This window comes from Aspergillus nidulans, chromosome I, assembly GCF_000011425.1.
Source record: "Aspergillus nidulans FGSC A4 chromosome I".
NCBI lineage: Eukaryota > Fungi > Ascomycota > Eurotiomycetes > Eurotiales > Aspergillaceae > Aspergillus > Aspergillus nidulans.
In genome coordinates this window covers 2232160-2248868 of record NC_066257.1, presented here as the reverse complement: position 1 = coordinate 2248868, position 16709 = coordinate 2232160, and the positions used below count along the sequence as shown (strand labels likewise).

The following is a 16709-nucleotide window of genomic DNA, read 5'->3' as shown; positions in this document are numbered from 1 at the left end:
ACTCCTCAGGCTTTAAAATAAGGCATCAAGCACTATACCCGAATCGGCCCGCTTAGCGAGACTGCGGTATCAACTCTTGGCATTGGCGCACAATCATCCACGGAATTCCAGTGGCTCTAAGCTAGGAAATCGGACTTGCGAATTCGATCTGTGTCAATAACCTTCAACTCCAGACAGACATTCACAATGGCCGCCGAAAGATCGAACGTTTCCAGCGACCTCGTTTGGCAGCTCACCCGTAAGTAGACGAAACTCGCTCTCGACCTTGATTTCAAGTTGAAGCGATCCGGTTTAGCCATGAACAGCAGGTTAACTCGAGAAATCTGTACAGGTAACCAAAACGCTTATTTGGTCAAGCGTAACACCCACGGTGGTGTTCAATTCTCGCGCGACCCTCTCAATGTGCTGAACAAACACTCTTTCAAGGTAAGAGACGCCTAGTTCAAGATTATAACCAGGATAAGGAAAAACATCCACTGACGGTAACTGCTATGCTAGTACGCTGGTTACTCCAACACCAAGGTAAATCTCGCAAGCCTCTTTCGATGATCAAACTCTCGCAAGAATGGGTTTTGACTAGCAATCAGGCCATTGGCGTCCAGGCCACTGAGAACGGTGGTGTTGTCACCATCACCAAGAAGCCCGGCACCTCCCAGCAGCCTGCTAAGAGCCTGGCTGTTGTGACCTACGGCCCTGGAGCTTCCAACCGCAAGTACGCAACACCATCACTGATGATTGAGCCGAAACTCGAATTTGCTGACTGGTGGTTTTCTCCGCTACATACAGAATCTACAAGGGTGTCGCTGACCGGACTGCTAAGAATGGCTACCGTGCTGACCTCCGTCAAGAGGCTGTTTCCCGTGTGAGCGCTATCCGCCGCTCCCAGAAGGCCAAGAAGGAGACCCCTGCCAGGAAGCCTCGCGGTGCTCAAGCCAGGAAGGCTGCCGAGCAGGAGTCCGCGTGAATCAGTGCGGCTGGGTTGAGGGATTGAGAATATGACTTTGCGAGTCCGACACACTGGCGCAATGCCGTCTAGCGGGAAGTGACGTCCATGTATTTTAGCAAGAATTGCTATTGATTCACTCCGCGACGATTGGCCCCGTAGTTGGGACCGGGGAAAGGGAGGGGAAAAATAAATAACAGAAAACCCCTTTCGAAAGCAGGAAGTATCAGAAATGCTGTTATAGTAATTGAGGGCGGGAAAAGAATAAGCCCTCGTTGGTGTAGACGTAGTCCTCTCGCTTTGAAATACTGATCATGGCATTTGGATGCTCTGCAGCCGTTCGTCGGCCCGAACCAAGTGGCATAATGGGACCTCAAGTGTGGTGTCGCCATCCATTTGCCGCAGAGGAAGTCGATACCCGCCTTTTCCCGAACTGCAATGCTCAAATGGGGGAAATCGGCCTCGTCCCTGTTACCGTCAGCAACCCAAGGAATCGACGACAATCGCCGGAATACAGCTGGATGCTTTTGCCGTCATTGCGAATTCAACCAAACCATCGCTGTACCGTGACCTGCCCGCCGGCATGCTGATTTAATACTGGATGCCCAAGATCGATTCTAAATAACATGGAAGGCTGACAAGTATGGTAATAAAGGAACAGAGATTTACTGTGTAATCGTATCGGCGGTATCTCGCTCACCTTGATTGTTCTACCCATACCTAATCGTCGAGTGCCGGAACCGTACTGTAGTCTTCGTAGATCCGGCCGGAGTGACGGAGTAACTCCCCACATGTGATTCTCCAGTCGGTTGCAGTCAAGGGATGATAGTACATAAATACGGGAGCATCACCACTGCACAGCTCTAGAGTATTGCCTTCTGTTACGTTTCATATTCCTCAATTCATCATTTTGTCTCAACCTCATCCAGTTCTTCTCACCGACGTAAGTAGCAGGAATAGCCTTGTCACGGGCTTTCCCTGTTTGTCCCACCCAGCTCTAGGCTTACCCCTCATTTTACCCCTCCACTGAACAGCAGCCTGAGCTTCCAAGTCCCAATTCTTTCTCCATCAATCGTCTCCAACTTCACCATCTCAATAATCAACAACAGTTTTATATTGCTTCTCCGAGAAACATCGTTCTAATCATACCCTCCTTTAGTAACACCCCACCTCGCCTATTTACATTATGGTCAAGGCTGGTATGTCGACAACAACCCCCTCCCCACCGTTCTCTTCAAATGAGCGCAGGATCTAACGTATATAGCTGTTCTTGGGGCCTCCGGAGGCATTGGTCAGGCATGCATACCTACCTTCTCAACATCTGTCGATATTTGATGCAATTCTGACCGACGTTTCCAGCCTCTATCCCTTTTGCTCAAGGCATCCCCCTTTATTGACGAGCTCGCCCTTTACGATGTTGTCAACACCCCCGGTGTTGCCGCTGACCTCTCCCACATTTCTTCTGTTGCTGTACGTCACGCCTACATAGAAGCAGTAATCTAATGGACTAACTCAAAGACAGAAAATCTCAGGTTACCTGCCCAAGGAAGATGGCCTGAAAAACGCCTTGACTGGCACTGACATTGTCGTTATCCCAGCTGGAATTCCTCGTCAGTACAATATGATTTATTGGTCTATATCTCCACAATATTAGTGGCACTAATGTTGTCTGGTTTTTAGGTAAGCCTGGTATGACTCGTGATGACCTTTTCAAGATCAACGCTGGCATTGTCCGTGACCTTGTCAAGGGCATTGCCGAATACAGCCCCAAGGCTTTCATCTTGATCATTTCAAACCCCGTCAACTCCACCGTACCCATTGCTGCCGAAATCCTCAAAGCCGCTGGCGTCTTTGACCCGGCGCGTCTCTTTGGCGTTACAACTTTAGATGTTGTCCGCGCAGAAACCTTCACCCAGGAGTTCTCCGGCCAGAAGGACCCATCCGCAGTGACTGTCCCTGTTGTTGGTGGTCACTCCGGCGAAACTATTGTCCCCCTCTTCAGCAAGGTTTCTCCTGCCTTCCAGATTCCGGCAGACAAATACGATGCGCTTGTCAACCGTGGGTATTCCTGTAAAAGTCTAAGCAATAATGTTACGTCTTACTGATCTTCGTATAGGCGTCCAGTTCGGTGGCGACGAGGTCGTCAAAGCCAAGGACGGCGCCGGCTCTGCCACCCTTTCCATGGCTTTCGCTGGCTTCAGGTCTGGCATCCTGTGTGTTTTGGGCCGCCGCTTTTAATGCTAACTCCTATACAGGTTTGCAGAGAGCGTGATCAAAGCCTCCAAGGGCCAGTCTGGCATTGTCGAGCCAAGCTACGTCTACCTACCAGGTGTGCCTGGTGGCGCGGATATTGCCAAGGCTACCGGCGTTAACTTTTTCTCGACTCCTGTCGAACTTGGAGTGAGTATTTGGAATTGAGGTCCCTAGGTGTCTGAATTAATGCTAACAACACAATAGCCGAATGGTGTTCAAAAGGCCATAAACATTCTCGACGGTATTACAGATGCTGAGAAAAAGCTCCTTGATACGGCTATCAAGGGTCTCAAGGGCAACATTGACAAGGGCGTCGAATTCGCTCAGAGTCCCCCACCAAAGTAAACACGCCCTTCCCCGTCCTCAATTCAAGGCTCCCATTCATCGGTCGGTCATTTATGCAGCTCGCATTCCTGCTCCGACTGAGACGTACCTGTAGCGGTCCTCCGAGACTTGCTGTCCCTGAAGAAGCTTCGCTAATCGCTGGTATTCGAAAAAGATAGGCTTTGAATCATTTAAATGATATACGGCGAACGTTGAGGAGGGCCGTAAAAATGTTTCGGTTAGTCTGCAGCTCGTATGATAGGAACAAAACAGCAGAATCAATGTCTTCCTAAACCGCATAAGTCGTGTAGAGCTCTGCCCAGTTGTTTTAATGGTAGTTGAAGCAGCCTCCAGTCGCTACCAGACGGTCCCCAAAGGTTTGAAGCCGGCACGCAACATAGATAACAGTGTTCCCTATTTGTTGATTGTCTTTACCTGGAAGGTGGCCCCAGGAAGTTCCGTGGTTTCCGCCTGGACAGTCGTATGAATGCCCAAGTTTGATAATGCACCACGAATGACACCACAAGGAAACCAGAGATACTATTTCAGATTAGACTAACTCAACATGAATGCATGGGTTTCTTACCGCTTGCGCCCTGGATAGTGCCTCGTTCCTTGAGGACATGCTCATTTTCGCGAAAGGACGGAAGGAATTGTCTGTCAAAACATAAACCCCCTAAATTGAAATCTCAATGTCAGCTAGAGACCTCAAAAAGTAGGCCAGCTCTCAAGTAGCACTTACGCGATGATTTGTTTTTAAATTATCGATTTGCTTCTTGAACAATGTCATCCATAAGTCCTTGCACAGGAATTTGATGACATCCAAGTTATCTGTGAATCGCGGTCGATCCCGGGAGAACCTGCCGTAATGCAAAATGTGCTCATTAGCATGTAAGATCTTCTAGGCATGGTTTCTTCTATATTGGTTTCCAGCAGCGAAACCTGAAAGAGTTTGAAACTACTGTGTGCGCACCTTTCCGCAAGACCTTGCCCGACTCTATAGCCCAGGGACTCGAGGCGGGAAAACGCCGTTTCTTTCGTTTCTTCGTCGTCCAGTAATCTTTCATCTGCTGCGAGATCTTTCGCTATTCGTTCTGCCATCGGGACCAGCTCGATGAGGAGGAAATCTAGACATGATGCGCTGAGGAGTCGGTCTTGGGAGTTGGACGGGATTGGGTGGATGCCGGCCGCATCGAATGACATGATTGCGGGCGTTTCAGGGATTGGCACGGACTTATTGATGATAGACGAAATGAGGAAAGATGGAGGTCTGTTTAAGAGCCTTATTAGCTATTGGGGCTATATTATGCGGAAATTGTGTAGGTGACAACGGTTGATTAAGCCGGTATGGATTTGTTTTGCGGGCCGGCGCTTCTCTCCTAAGGAGTAGACATATCAGCACGTCAGAAGACCACCTACTTTAGCACATAACTATGAATCATGTCTATAGAATTTGGTTCATCCTTTTGAGTTAATTTATATTACTCTTATCTTATGCAGGGCACAGTGAATTGTACGTCCACGGGGTCAGTGGCACAGTCTTCTGCTAAAATGTTTAACCTGTTTCCTGTTGAACGCCAAAATGGCCTATAATGCAAATGCACTCCTATTCCCCCCGCCCAAGAAAAACCACACGCCATAACGCCGGGAAAGATGCACCGCTAGATAAATCGTGCATGGGACGGCCGTCTTAAGGATTATTCTGAGCCAAAGGTCGGAAGAGGATACCCGCCCGTGTATGAGCTGCGGGGATCCTGTTTGGGCAATGGCCGATGCAAATGAACTGCCTGTCTTTTCGGTGGCCTTATTGGGGAGTCGTCATCGTCGTCACTACCCGTAAGGTCAATGACAGGCGCTGGTCGTTTGCTGCTCGACCACGCTGAGGACTGCTCTCGCGAGGTAGCTGGTGTCTGCCGCCACAAATCCAGCGAAGATAGGTTCTCTTGTTTTACAGGTGTAACTCCAGGTTCTCTAATCTCAACCAATTCGTCGTCGTCGGTTGCAGGTGTAAAGGTGCCTGGTCCAGTCGCTACCGCCTCATCCTTGGGGGTTGACCATTGCCCGTTAGGTTCTATAATTACCTGCTCAACGTCGAGCGGCGTTGAGCGGAGTATATCGTCCACGTATCTAGAAGGTAAGAACAGCGTCAATACAAAGAAGGGATGTTGGGAGCTTACTGGTCAACATTTAGGGACTCATAGCTCGTTGCCTTTGCGCAAACCGGACAAGACCATGTTGGTGCTTGTTCTTGCAGTTGGAGAAACGACGATGCGTCAAAGCACTGATTATGCGTGCATAACACAGAGCGACATGGCACCTCTATTCGTCGAGTCGAGAGCGGACACTTTAGCGACATCACGGTCGACGTAGCAACGATATCTGCATCTTCGGCTTTGCTTTTCACTGAAGGAGTCAGCATTTTTTCGTCCTTTAGATAGTTACGCGTACTTTCTTGGAGCACCTGCTCCCTCGTAATTGTTTTCCTCCGTTTCAGTTTATCCACAAGTTCTTCGATAGCCGTACACTCAACCAGATTGGCTACAATGAAGAACCTCTGAATCGAAGTTAGTAAAATTGACCTTTTTTTTTAGAACAGGACTTTGTTTGCTTACTTTCTGGGTTAGAGCGTACGTCATCACAACGTGATTTGTATAACCAGCTTTTTTTCGAATATAATTTGTGATATCTGCTGGTCTTGTAGTACCGGGTTTATTCTTGAGACCCCTAAGATTAGCCTTCACCTCATCTAGATTTGCCTTGAGTTCGACTTGATGAGGAAACGCAATATCAGACTTGGTGAACTGATTGAGTCCAGAATCCGCGGCGCAGAATATCATGACGCGTAGCTTTGGTTCTGCAAGTAGCCTGGATGCCACATCCGCGTCGAGGTGAATCTTCAGCTCTACGCTATCTCTAGTATGTTCACGTGCTGATTTCGGCTATTAGGGTCACATCCCATAACTCCGAAGGATATTCTCACCTTTGCATTCTATAGTAGGTGTGAGCTGACGTATTATCCTATAAAACGGACTGTCCTTGAATATGAGCGGCCCTAGAGATCATGAGATACAAGCCCTAAAAGCGCTGTAGAATATCATACCAGGTACGGACCCATGCGAGGCTACGGGCATTCCTAGGGGTGACTGTCTGTGGTGTGATTGTACTGAATGAGTGGTTGGAATTTGTTGATAATAGTTGCCTGGCACTGGTGGCGGTATTGAGGGCGACGGAGGCATTGACCGATGTGCAGTGGCATAAATAAATTTCCTGAGACTGTCATAACGCCCAAGGCGCCCAGCTTGGAAGTGTCCCTCGAGGGCTGGAATCGTTAGCATCGTGATTGCAGTTATTGCCATAGAGAGGGATGTACAAACCATTGATGATCCGCACTTGGAGTGCAGCTTTCAACCCAGACACCGCCAGCCCTTCATCCCTTAAAATGTCTTTCAGTTGCGCATTGGTCAGGGTCTTGACCAAAGCAATCACACTTTGGAGCTCGGATGTTTGGCCAGAGGCCATCGTGGCGACGGATGTGCCTGAATAAGCGCTGAAGGCTGGATGTATATTAAAGCGCGGAGTTCGGGCAAGTATACTTCAATATTAAAGGCTCCTTCTGATCAGATCCCTTAAGAGACATTTCAATTCGCGACCTATAAATGAGAAGGGTGTGATGTTGATTAGAACAATGCCGCCGCGGTCACTTCAAGTTGCTGGCGAGTCTGGAACTCCAGCAACTGGGTTGGGTGCGGAGGTGAGAGGCGGCTCCGACTCGGATGACATAAGACTGTGAACTAGATAATTGAATCGAAAACTTTTCTCAAGCGATAAAACCTCGGCGACGAAAACTCATACTCAACCTATTCATTTGCTCTAGCCCCGCACATCTACAATCATAATGGCGAAAAGTGTTCGTGCCAGTGTTCAGAAGCGCAACAAAGCAAAGCTTCGCTCTACAGTTTTTGGCCCTGCTGTGGATGCCCGCACCGAAAGATTGTCCGCAAAGCTGCAAGAGCTTGCTGCTCAACCTAAACCTAGAGCTCAGGAAAATTCCAATACAGTCACCGAGGCTACGAATATCGGTATGTGGCCAGTTAAGGCTGTAAGGGAAAATTGGCTCTAATTAACAACATTTAGTTACGGAGGACGAGAGTAAAACAAACCCGTCCGAGAATAGTGAAGGTGATAGACATCGGTGTTTTCTTTGATTTAATGCTGATGCATCCTTTCTACAGCAATGGACATCGACTCTTCGAAAGTCAGTGCCCGTGTTCGTTCCCAACGCTCAGGACGAATTCAGAAACGTCAGAGGAAAAACCGTTCATCCATCGTTTTCAAACCACACCCATCAAAGACCAAGAAAATGCACAAAAAGAAGTAAAGCGGGAAGTGCTTTTTTTGCTGCGTGATCAGTACATTGTTTCATCCAACAACAACAACCGGATCTAGTGATGTACGTAACAAGAAGCTTCCTCGACTCTCAGCCCTGGATCAAGACGTACGCTTGCGAAAATAATGTCGACAAGAGCTTGAGATCCCCAACGACCACTTACCACCACAGGTCGCTGCATCGGTACTAAATCGCTGAGATGACATGAACAGTGCCGGACGAGGCTTCCCGCATTATTTTCATACTGAAAAATGCTGGCGATGATTGTGTTTTTGATCTGGCTATGCATTTGTGCCGGTTTTTAACACAGGCACATTTTCAACCTTTAAATAATACCTGTACCTAGATGCAGTGATAATGTTATCGATAAGAATTGATTTCCTTGAAAAAATAGGCGGTGAACCCTGCGCCTCCTGAAATGGCCTAGGAGCAGCGTGAAAGAACAGTACTCCGTAACGGAGTAAACTCAGCCTAATTCAATCAATTTGATGTGATCATACTGATGGTTGTTGTGCTCGCCGTGATCACTCAGCAACCAGTTCAAAATGGTGCACCATTTGCTGGTGCTTGTGGCTAATGTGCTCATACCGATCGCTGTCTTAGTCTTCTCTCTCGGTTTTTTCCCATATAAACCTCTTATTTCTGGCCTGGCTACTTTTGATTCCTTTGAGGATCGCCCGCCAAGGGTGTTTGATAAAGTAATCTTTATGGTGGTTGATGCTCTAAGAAGGTAAGTACTTGTAAACTCTCTATTCCGAGTACAGCAGCTGAGCGACTAAGTGACTTCGTTTATTCCAACAACTCCGGGTTTCTCTTCACACAGAGGTTCGCATTATTATTCGATCTTGCCTGATAGTCCTACTGACTTCAGAAGCCTCATCCGATCCGGTGCTGCAATTCCCTTTACCGCTTATGCAGGTTCCCCGACAGTTACAATGCCTCGATTGAAGGCTATGACCACAGGATCTGTGCCGTCTTTTCTCGATGTTATTCTCAACATAGCTGAGTCTGACACATCGTCAACCCTTGCATACCAAGATACGTGGCTGGCCCAAATAAGAGCGAAGGGCGAGCAACTTGTAATGTATGGGGATGATACCTGGCTGAAACTGTTTCCTGGGATGTTTAGCAGATCGGATGGGACAACCAGCTTCTTCGTCTCAGTCAGTCACCCGTCCATTCACAACGGCTTCTGACTAACATTTACAGGACTTCACCGAAGTCGACACAAATGTAACTCGGCATATTCATGATGAGCTTGTTACAGGTGATTGGTCAGGTATGATAATGCACTACCTAGGCCTGGACCATATCGGGCACAAAGCTGGGCCGCAAAGGTGAATGGCAACCTGTTTCTTCATGCAACCCCTCAAACTGATAAACGTGCTCAGTTCATATATGGTACCTAAACAACATGAGATGGATTCGATAGTCGCGCAAGTGTACAGAGCCATGGAGCAGGAGGCTCACCTACAGTCAACCCTCTTCATTCTATGTGGTGATCATGGAATGAACGATGCTGGGAATCATGGGGGTTCTTCGGCAGGCGAAACTTCACCTGCCCTAACTTTTATATCTCCGAAGCTTCAAAGCTTGGGCGCTGGCAGGGAAAGTCCCGTGAATGCGACGCATGAACTACAGTACTATAGTGTCGTGGATCAAACCGACATTACGCCGACTCTGGCTGGTCTTCTTGGACTACCTATCCCTCTGAACAGCCTAGGTGTATTCATCCCCGAATTTCTAAATATGTGGCATCTTGGTGGGCATTATACCATTGTTGCTAGGGTCAACTGATACTAACTTTTCTTTAAACACAGGTTCACAGAGAATACGACTGCTCGCCGGGAATGCTAAGCAGTTGTTGAATGCACTCAAAGAAACATATCCGAACCACAATTTTGGAGATGATACGTTGCCTGCTAGTTGTTATGATGATTCACCGCGTGGCCCTGATGGAGCTCTCTGTGCCTGGGCCCAGGCACAAGAATTGCTCCATCAATATGGAGCAGATGCGGCGGATGACATCTATGTCCAGACTGAGATAGAATCCGCCCTATTACGCTTTCTCAGATCTTCCCAAGAAGTCATGAGCAGCGCTGCTAGCAATTATGATCTCAGGTACCTCTTGTTAGGTATATGTATCGCTGGCCTCGCAGTCTTATTTTCTATACCTGCAACATATAAGGCGCTCTCAAATCACACTCTTCCAAGGCTGTTCCTGACAACAGGTGTTCTGCTATACGGTGCAATGATGTTTGCAAGCAGTTATGTGGAAGAGGAACAGCAATTCTGGTACTGGGTATTTACAGGATGGACTTTCTACCTACACGTCAGGTCCATTCGACTCCAAAAAGCGCCTCAAGGTGCGACATATCTTCTCCCTGCCGCCATCCTAGCAATCTCGCACCGGTTCATGAGACGTTGGAATCAGACAGGTCAAAAATTCGCTGCTGAACCTGATATTGCTAGGATATACCTTCCGAGTCACCGGATTAACCTTTGGCTTTTGATTGTTGTGACTTATGCTGACGTTTGTCTACATTTAATGGATAACCTTTCATCCTTAATATGGCGTCTGCTCTGCCTCGCAGTGACGGCTATGTGCTTTACTTTCAAGTTGGTTTTTGCGGCATCTGAATCGCCAGAACTTCTCAATGAGACTACTATCCAAACTGTTGCAACATTTATGGATGGTATCACACTTGTCCTATATGCGCGGGTTGCCATGGGCGGAATTGCTGTGCTCTTTATGTTGATATTTATGAGAAACGGCAAACTGCCTATAAAACAAGGTAAGCAAGCAAAACTGGCGATGAATCGCATATCTGATGGAACTGTAGGATTATTTCATGAAGCTCTAACGCTCTTCCTTCTAACCCAGTCGAGAGTAACAAATGTGCCTATTTTTCTCTTCTTCAGACTGCAGCTCAAAGCTTTGACATGGATGAACTTGAATTCTGCTGAGGTTACTCTCACATCTTTGCTGATGCAATACATAGCTTTTTTTGCATTTGGTGGATCGAACGCTATATCTTCCATCGATCTATCTAACGCGTATAACGGCGTCAGCGTTTATAACGTCATTTTAGTTGGCATCCTGACATATGTGGGCAATTGGGCCGGCCCGATTTGGTGGATATCTGCCACTAAGCTTTTGAGAAGAGGGGAATCTCATGACGAAAGCCGGACTCACACTGCACTTTTAACTTTCCATGCGGCCTCTATCTTGACCTCTGTTATGGCCGCATGTACGGCATTGAGGACTCATCTTTTCATTTGGACTGTATTTTCGCCCAAATACTTGTACACAATGTCTTGGGTTATTATCCATCACTGGGTGAACCTGCTGCTCCCAACGGTAGGTAGGCAGTGATGCGGGACCTCTTTGTTATTTTTATTTTTATTTTTATTTTTTTTTTTTTTAGTATCTGTATTATGTGGTCCGGATATAACTTTATGAAGCAATCTGTTTGGGAAATCTCATCAAGAGTACAAAAGGTCTAGGTCCAACCGGGTGTTTATCAAAACAGCCCATCAAAAAGATCATCTATCGCATTTTCCTTCCTCCGCTTCTTCGTTTCCGACCCCTTCTCCTTCTGCTTCTTCTTCTTCTTCATTTTCTTCTCGGGTTCCGTCACGTTTAGAGTTTGAGACGCGCTTGATTTATTCGACACTGCCAAAACGGGCTTAACGGGCTGCTGCAACTGGAAGTCCTCAGCAACTTCCGATGGCTCTGCAGGCCGTGGCAGCGCTTCTCCTATATCATCTATGCGTGTAGGTACCTCTGTGTAAGATGCGAGTGAATTATGGTTAGTTTCTACCGGAGACGGCAACTTAAATTCTTCAGCAATGCCAGTTGATTTTGAGAGCTGTGCAAGGATAGCGAAGAGTACAGCGCCAAGAGCGGAGAACTGGACATCTGCTATGACTACCGAAAAGGCCCTGGGAATAGGGTATCAGCCGAGCTTCGAAAAAACCGATATACTCTAAACAAGAGCGCTCAACTGCGGTAAAACTCACAGGTAACACCTCGGTAGAACCCGATCGGCCAAATATTGTTTATAATTTTCAGCAGAGGTGCGGAAATCTCCTTGCTTGCTCGAGCTCAGAGACATAGCTAGATTCCAGACGGCTCGCTTCAGAATCGAGAGCCATTTCCACCACTTTGTCCTGCCATGCTGATTCCTGTTGCGGTGGAATATGAGGTGAAGCATAGAGTAGATGCGGAAGACCTCATCTTCTTCCATATTTAGTGCTTCTCACTGATTGCTCAGAAGAGCAGACTTTACAGCCTGCCGCTCAAGTGGCCAGAAAGAAGAGAACTAGACCAGTAACGGTGTTATCTATCACATCAGCCAGTGAAGTTAGAATGAAGGCGCACCTCAGCTTTGAAGGTGTGCATTAAGAGAAAATTATGCCGACGCCAGAGTCGAGGCTCGCCCGGTTACAACCGGCCCCACGTTTATTGTGGTTCCTTCTCCGCTCTCAGTACTCCCGAGCCTATATGGTGCTTCATACTTTTATAAATGGCTCCGATCTCACAATCGCAGTACTGCCGCCTGTGTATTCTATACCCCGCTATATTGAATTTGAAAAGGGCCTTCAATAAACTGTTTCGTAATCAAGCAGCAGAAGACCGCCAATCTGGCCATGTCCCCATCTTGCTTCAACTTATCAGCATTATCATCATCCGTCATTATGTACTCTGTAAACCTCACTTGACTTCCCAACGGAGATGAACCCAACATTCAGACTCAGACCGAGACACCACAATCAAGCCAACCTGGGCATAGAATGGCTTTTCTCTCATGAATCAAAACTGTTGGTAGCCCCTCTCCAAGCCCGCAATGCACTCGGAACAAGAAAAGTATGAAAGACAGATAAAACCACAAGAACAATTGCAGCAGATTAACGAAAGATTGAATCACTGAGCATTTTTGTACACAAACATATCAATTGCTCCTAAGTTTGCCAGAGGAGTCACTCGATGAAACATGATTAAGAAGTTTTAGGACCATGGTCGGAGACGGAAGAGTCGTACCACATTTTCATCCCAGGGTAGGTGCAAGGAGCGCTTTTCAGGCCATTGCCCACAGCACTGAAGGGACGCCTGGGAGCGAGGGACCGAACGTACACTATTTCCCTTTCAGCCGCAGTGGTCCCCCGATCGAATTGAGAGCGGCGGCGACGCTGCTCATCTCGATACTGCTGCCCGACTCGTGGCGCAAACAAACCTGGCGTGTTCGTTCAGTTAGCATTTGTCATGCAAAACATATTATATCACTAACCGACGTGTTCTGCATTCTCGATGCTGCGGCGCATCTTTGATGGGTTATCAGGTCCGGGGAAACGGTCCTCCTTTCCAGCGAGAGGCCCAGTGCCAGTATGAAAGATCTGCTCCCGCCATGAGTGTTCAGTAACTCCTGCATCCTTTGCAACGGAAGGGACATCTTACCTTTGGGCGGAACGAAGGGTGTTCAAGCATCACTGAACTATTGCGGAACTTTTGTACCAGACAGTCCTTACCCTGGATGGCTGCTCAAAAGTTTAAAACAAATCCCATAAACAAGGCAGATTAGTACTGACTTGCGTATGACACTTCTGCGACCTTATCGCTGTTGAAGCAGTTCCTACGCATGGTATTAGCATCTACGTCGGGCATTCTGTAAACTTGGGCATACCATGTGCGCCCTGCTCGTGCTTTGACAAACTTTGAATAACGTAAGTGTATACTCTGCGATGACTCAGTGCTAGGAAGTCACAAACTAACATCAATTATATCGATCGGCTGGGATATCGTTAGCTCCTTATCCAGGCTATGTAGAGAGATACTCACATCTTCGAAGTTGATGAAAGCATAGCCAACACTGGAACAAGTGGTTCAGTAAGACCAGGGATTTCTATGTCAACTTGTCCCAACATACTTGCAGTTATTAGCGAAATCTTTAGAGAAACTATCAGTCATCACACACGATACCAAGCTTCGAGTGGCAATGCACACTGACCAATACGCAGGTACATAAAGTCATATTTCCCGTGGCTTGTCTCGTCAACGATGGCTTTGAGCATGGTCTTGCGAAGTCAGTGTTAATTTCTCATCTCGTATTCTCGATGGTCTTACCTGGTCAATCTTGTTGGGAATGTTTCGGAGCATGATCTGTATAAATAATGAGCAAGGCTAGAGTGAAATGCAGCTGGAGACCATACGGTGGTGCGGACATCCAACCCGAGGCGGATACGCTCGACATCAACGGCATTTTGATTCGTTAAGCGTAAATCTGGGCAGCGGGCGATCTCGCGACGGGGAGAAGGTAGAATACTTTCCCCCGCTCTTGTCATCCAGTCCATTAATCCAGCATGTTCTCCAGGAGGAATTGTGGATCGGCCTGTTGGGCTAAGCTCCATGTAAGGAGCACGGCTATGCCGAGGCGAGGACCACGAGGCGTCTTTCTGATAAGAAGCGTTCAAGCAGGAAGGGGATTTCTTCAAAGAGCATGGACTCTGGGGAGAGGGATATGCTTCACTTTCCACGTCCGGCTTGAAGAATGAAACTTCAACAACGCAATCCTTGAAAAGCTGTTAGTGTTTGTCCAAATAAACAGTATAATGGCCACGACTTACATCCACAGACGTTCCATTGAGAGTTGTCATGACATTTTCGGCGTCACGGGTATTGAAGTACTCAATGTGAAACTCAGAGATGTTTTCTTGGCTCGAGAGTAAAGGAGTGAAGGCCTGGATGTCCCCAAAGGTCATAGCGAGTGTCTCCAATGATCGGGCTACAGTATGTTGATTCAGACCTGGATTGCGGCTGTCATAGTAGACAGTAGCGAGCAGTTGACCTTCATAGTTGGAAGTTTGAGGAAGCAATGCTGGATCCAGATGTTGCACGTACTCTCTGGGAGTTAGCGGAAAGACTCTCCATTCTGGTCGAAGAAGGCGGACTTTCTCAATTGCCTTCTTGGCTTCGCGGCAATCGGTAAAGGAGACATATACATTGCCTTTAGAGCTCAGTTCTGAAAGTATAGGACCTTTGAGAGAGGTAAATTCGCGGCGCTGTTCCCGTCAGACTCGCAAAAGATGAATAGCAAGGTAACTCACGTTGAAAAAGCCAGCCAGAGACATATAAGTTAGATTATTGGGAACATTCTCAATAAGCAAAGCACGTGTATTTCCCTCCTGCTCGGCAGCCTTCCTGGCCTGAACACCGCAATCTCTATATATTCTATCACTCCCAATGGCACCATACTTCGGTAGGGACCGCTCCGGGCGGCTGACCTTGGAGTTGCTTCCAGAGTCAGCCTTGGAGTCGGCTGTCAGGAGACTGATGTTGCTGGGTGATACATCCTTGGTCATAAAGTGAGCTCGGTTCGCACTCGCAGAGTCTGTCAGTCCAATGGGAGTGAAACTCGCAGCGGTTGGCGAAAGCTGGGGCCGAGTAGACACATTTGCTGAGACAAGAAATGGGTCCGAACAGGCACTGCAACCAGTTAGCAAGAGTCCATATATCAGCATCTGCAAGTTACATACTTCGAGAAGAACTGTTTGAAGCCGGTCCAATCATCCAGTGGACCACAGGCACTCGATTCAGAGAGTGTTTTCGAACGCACATCCTCTGGGGAGAATGCAGTGAGCTTCGTATCCGGCGATCCATTGGGAGAAGCAACACCGTCTGTGGAGCCGGGGCTGCTCAGCCCACGAGAAGAATCGGTTCCTCTCATGTTAAGGCCTACCGGAGACTTTTCAAAGGCTCGTGGTGTGTTCCTTCCACAAGTAGTTGATCCAGAAAGATTGCCTGTGCAAGTACTGAACAATGAGGTCTGAGATCTGTTTCTTTGAATGAGTCAATGAGAGTGTGAATGCACGTTTAAAGTAAGTGCTTGTTATTGATCATGCTGGTCTAAACACAGGGTTGCTAGATTGATGACCTCTCACAGGGATTGCAGAGAATCAAAATGGGAGGAGAGGTCAAGGAAATGTCTTTCAATTATAACAACACCGCCGAGAGAAATGAGTGCTGGTTCAGGTATGCTATATCTGTAAATCACAACATAAGCTTTCTGGACAAACCCAGTTCACTAAATAGCACTGCTTGAAGCCACTCTGCTTGTTATAACATTATTCTCATCAGATGTACTGAGGTACATCTCCTAGATGCACTAAGCTTGTGTTGTCTAGCCCGGCAAGCGGTTCCTGGTAGAAGCTGTATACCTGTAATGGATTGCTGAGATCTAAAAGTGAAGACTTATTTTACCTACCAGCATGGTATAGGCATAGCATTCACCTGCAGCAATAAGTCAAGGCTCCTTGATATGAGCAAAATGACCCATATCTACTTCTTGCTTGACATAATACTGCCAAAATGGCATTTATGTCCTTCGACCATGGGATTTGCCTGCAGGCTATAGCGTAACACAGTTGCTTCAAAGGGAGCATGCGTCGTGTTTCATTTGTCAATGGAACCCTCGCTTCTCCAGCAAATTGGCTTTTCATAGAGAGCATTATACGATTTGGGCCTCGCCCTGGTTAAGCGAATCCATCTAGAATACTGTCTCAGAAGGGAGGTAATCTCGCTTCACATCAGATATAAGTATGAAAGGCTGCCATTTCCTGGCTGAACCAAAAAGGTTATGGATATAGGCCGGATGAAAATCAGACAACAGTAAACAAGTACGCCCAACTAGCGAGATAGGTCGAACCGTTTTCGAGTCAGATCTAGGTATGAGCGCGGCTGTGGGCAGGCCAAGGTTCCACAGATAAGCAGAAACGTTATCGGCGTGGGGTGACTGAACCTCGCGG

At 47.4% G+C, this 16709-nt stretch overlaps 8 protein-coding genes across 8 annotated transcripts, besides 1 other annotated feature; 4 read left to right on the top strand and 4 right to left on the bottom strand.

Moving 5' to 3' along the window:
- Nucleotides 1-16709: part of a sequence feature (contig 1.109 1..233950(1)) that runs on past both edges of the window.
- Nucleotides 122-1184, top strand: ANIA_06500 (60S ribosomal protein L28). Its single transcript, XM_050612904.1, has 5 exons — nucleotides 122-238; nucleotides 332-426; nucleotides 499-522; nucleotides 588-712; nucleotides 787-1184. The coding sequence occupies exons 1-5, from the start codon at nucleotides 187-189 to the stop codon at nucleotides 962-964; spliced, it is 474 nt and encodes a 157-aa protein (XP_050467107.1). The 5' UTR covers nucleotides 122-186; the 3' UTR covers nucleotides 965-1184.
- On the top strand, nucleotides 2026-4039 carry ANIA_06499 (malate dehydrogenase mdhC). Its single transcript, XM_050612900.1, has 8 exons — nucleotides 2026-2142; nucleotides 2208-2239; nucleotides 2303-2413; nucleotides 2466-2553; nucleotides 2624-3001; nucleotides 3060-3144; nucleotides 3199-3343; nucleotides 3401-4039. Exons 1-8 carry the CDS (start codon nucleotides 2130-2132, stop codon nucleotides 3539-3541), a joined length of 993 nt encoding a protein of 330 aa, XP_050467106.1. The 5' UTR covers nucleotides 2026-2129; the 3' UTR covers nucleotides 3542-4039.
- ANIA_10826 (trafficking protein particle complex subunit) lies at nucleotides 3935-4723 on the bottom strand (the record flags this gene model as incomplete). Its single annotated transcript, XM_050612897.1, has 4 exons — nucleotides 3935-4060; nucleotides 4107-4196; nucleotides 4263-4380; nucleotides 4494-4723. 4 exons carry the CDS (start codon nucleotides 4721-4723, stop codon nucleotides 3935-3937), a joined length of 564 nt encoding a protein of 187 aa, XP_050467105.1.
- Nucleotides 4982-7198, bottom strand: ANIA_10822 (uncharacterized protein). Its single transcript, XM_050612892.1, has 7 exons — nucleotides 6895-7198; nucleotides 6621-6839; nucleotides 6501-6572; nucleotides 6133-6449; nucleotides 5969-6074; nucleotides 5698-5923; nucleotides 4982-5647 (listed from the first exon to the last, which is right to left on the bottom strand). Exons 1-7 carry the CDS (start codon nucleotides 7037-7039, stop codon nucleotides 5218-5220), a joined length of 1515 nt encoding a protein of 504 aa, XP_050467104.1. The 5' UTR covers nucleotides 7040-7198; the 3' UTR covers nucleotides 4982-5217.
- ANIA_06497 (DUF2423 domain-containing protein) lies at nucleotides 7361-7934 on the top strand. Its single transcript, XM_659009.2, has 3 exons — nucleotides 7361-7599; nucleotides 7655-7699; nucleotides 7753-7934. The coding sequence occupies exons 1-3, from the start codon at nucleotides 7416-7418 to the stop codon at nucleotides 7896-7898; spliced, it is 375 nt and encodes a 124-aa protein (XP_664101.1). The 5' UTR covers nucleotides 7361-7415; the 3' UTR covers nucleotides 7899-7934.
- Nucleotides 8388-11283, top strand: las21 (mannose-ethanolamine phosphotransferase LAS21; the record flags this gene model as incomplete). The annotated part of the gene is made up of 7 exons (XM_050612885.1): nucleotides 8388-8637; nucleotides 8688-8732; nucleotides 8764-9070; nucleotides 9117-9244; nucleotides 9299-9669; nucleotides 9728-10702; nucleotides 10751-11283. Exons 1-7 carry the CDS (start codon nucleotides 8453-8455, stop codon nucleotides 11281-11283), a joined length of 2544 nt encoding a protein of 847 aa, XP_050467103.1. The 5' UTR covers nucleotides 8388-8452.
- Nucleotides 11334-12157, bottom strand: ANIA_06495 (uncharacterized protein; the record flags this gene model as incomplete). Its single annotated transcript, XM_659007.2, has 2 exons — nucleotides 11334-11852; nucleotides 11931-12157. 2 exons carry the CDS (start codon nucleotides 12155-12157, stop codon nucleotides 11432-11434), a joined length of 648 nt encoding a protein of 215 aa, XP_664099.1. The 3' UTR covers nucleotides 11334-11431.
- Nucleotides 12909-15631, bottom strand: ANIA_06494 (putative meiosis protein MEI2; the record flags this gene model as incomplete). Its single annotated transcript, XM_050612878.1, has 12 exons — nucleotides 12909-13144; nucleotides 13199-13304; nucleotides 13366-13437; nucleotides 13497-13540; nucleotides 13592-13644; nucleotides 13747-13777; nucleotides 13916-13982; nucleotides 14032-14067; nucleotides 14118-14477; nucleotides 14532-14966; nucleotides 15012-15390; nucleotides 15441-15631. 12 exons carry the CDS (start codon nucleotides 15629-15631, stop codon nucleotides 12909-12911), a joined length of 2010 nt encoding a protein of 669 aa, XP_050467102.1.